The 1,705-nt window shown below is 44.2% G+C and overlaps 1 protein-coding gene across 1 annotated transcript in view; it reads right to left on the reverse strand.

Annotated features, from left to right (window-relative positions):
* Nucleotides 1-1,705, reverse strand: part of LOC143040866 (uncharacterized) — a 3,298-nt gene continuing 1,593 nt past the window's right edge. The window contains exons 2-3 of the mRNA XM_076212307.1: nt 1,547-1,705; nt 1-36 (exon numbers count right to left, since the gene is read on the reverse strand). The exon at nt 1,547-1,705 is cut by the window's right edge and continues 737 nt beyond it. Coding sequence (XP_076068422.1) covers nt 1-36; nt 1,547-1,705 — 195 coding nt within the window. The remainder of the gene's footprint in view (nt 37-1,546) is intronic.

The following is a 1,705-nucleotide window of genomic DNA, read 5'->3' on the forward strand; positions in this document are numbered from 1 at the left end:
TCATATCGTACGGACAACAATGTCACTAGCGACCACCTCCAAATAACAATAAAGCAATAGAACACTAATACTTACACATATACTACTACTACTACTACTACTACTACTACTACTACTACTACTACTACTACTACTACTACTACTACTACTACTACTACTACTACTACTACTACTACTACCACTACTACTACTACTACTACTACTACTACTACTACTACTACTACTACTACTACTACTACTACTACTACTACTACTACTACTACTACTACTACTACTACTACTACTATAATACTACTACAAATACGACCTCCATCTTATTGGAACTGTGTGGTGGAAGCAGCAGGGTCTGTCTTCCACAGACACAGTTCATTGGCCCCTCTCCCGCCAATGACTGTGGTCGACGACCCTTTCATTTGTTTATTTATTTATTTATTTTTAATAATGCCTAGTACAAAAGTTCATTTATCCTACTGTCAACCACCGTCTGCTCAAAATCCAGGTTTTGTATATGTGTTGATTTGGGCGGTGGGGACCTGGTACCTCTCAGGCACAAGAGGGCTGATCTTAGGAGTGAGAATGATAGTCTACATCTCATCCATGAAACAATGCTGCTTTTTGGTTGTTGTTTCTTTTCAGCCATCACCTCAGCCAGCCGAGCGTAGAATGCCTTTGCTCTAGGACCCATCCCACCTGAAGTCGTAAAGGTTATAGGAGTGAATGAGCCCTGGTCTACATTTTGTATGCGCTCCTCGTACATCCTGATCTTCTCATGCTCGTTCCGAGAGTGGGATGCCTCAATAGTTAGGTTGCTGTAACAGGGGGCCATCGGATCAAATATTCGCATGTCAAAGAAAGCCAATTGTCCCCGTGTCCAGAAACCTCTTGCGCTGACATCCACTCTTGCTTCATCTGATGTGTTGGACGTGCGGTATCTGAAGTTCTCCCCTCCTAGTGGGAGTAATGTTGGTTCGATAGTCACATCCTTGCACACCTCCTGAAGCATTTGGGCAGTGAGATCTCTTACCTCATCGTGTCGCATGCAAATAAATCCACCTTGCTTGCATATCATTGCATGGTCTGTAGTAAATTGTACACCACAGGAGCATCTGTTAGGCAGCCCTCCTAATGGCCATCCATACCTCAGGGCAATGGCATCCGTGAATTCTCTTTTGTTTAGGGTGAATCCCTTTGCCCTGATTGGTAGTGCTGTCAGCCAATTAGACGCCCCAACTTCCTGCGCCATTGTTATCTTTCTTTTTATATAATTCGATAGCCGAGCTAGAAGTGCTTGAAGTTCCTCCTTCTGCCTCTCCTCCCTTCCCTTTGAAATGTTTCTTCTAATTTCCCTAACCTCCTCCATGATAGTCTCCTTCCGTTGATCTTGTGACACGATGTTGTTTGTCAATGAGGACGTGAGTTTCATGGAGTTTCGGTGTTCTGTGTCGGCAAGGTTTAGCGGGTTGGAGATACCTAGCCCTCCCAATCTAGGTGGAAGTTCCATAAGTTTTCTTTCCTCTTCGTTTATTGTCCGTCCGTTGGTGATGGCCGGTATTAGCTCGTTTCTGATGGTTTTTTCAAGGGGTCTTAGTAGGTCGGTGATGTTCGGTACCGTCCTTAATATGTAGTTCCACTTATGTTTCACACCATATATGAATGCGGCATATGCCGCCTGCGGTTCGGTCTTTGCAAAGTTGGCTAGAATCCT

The sequence above is a fragment of the Oratosquilla oratoria genome, chromosome 29 (genome assembly GCF_046742065.1).
Source record: "Oratosquilla oratoria isolate Oo_2021 chromosome 29, ASM4674206v1, whole genome shotgun sequence".
Lineage (NCBI taxonomy): Eukaryota > Metazoa > Arthropoda > Malacostraca > Stomatopoda > Squillidae > Oratosquilla > Oratosquilla oratoria.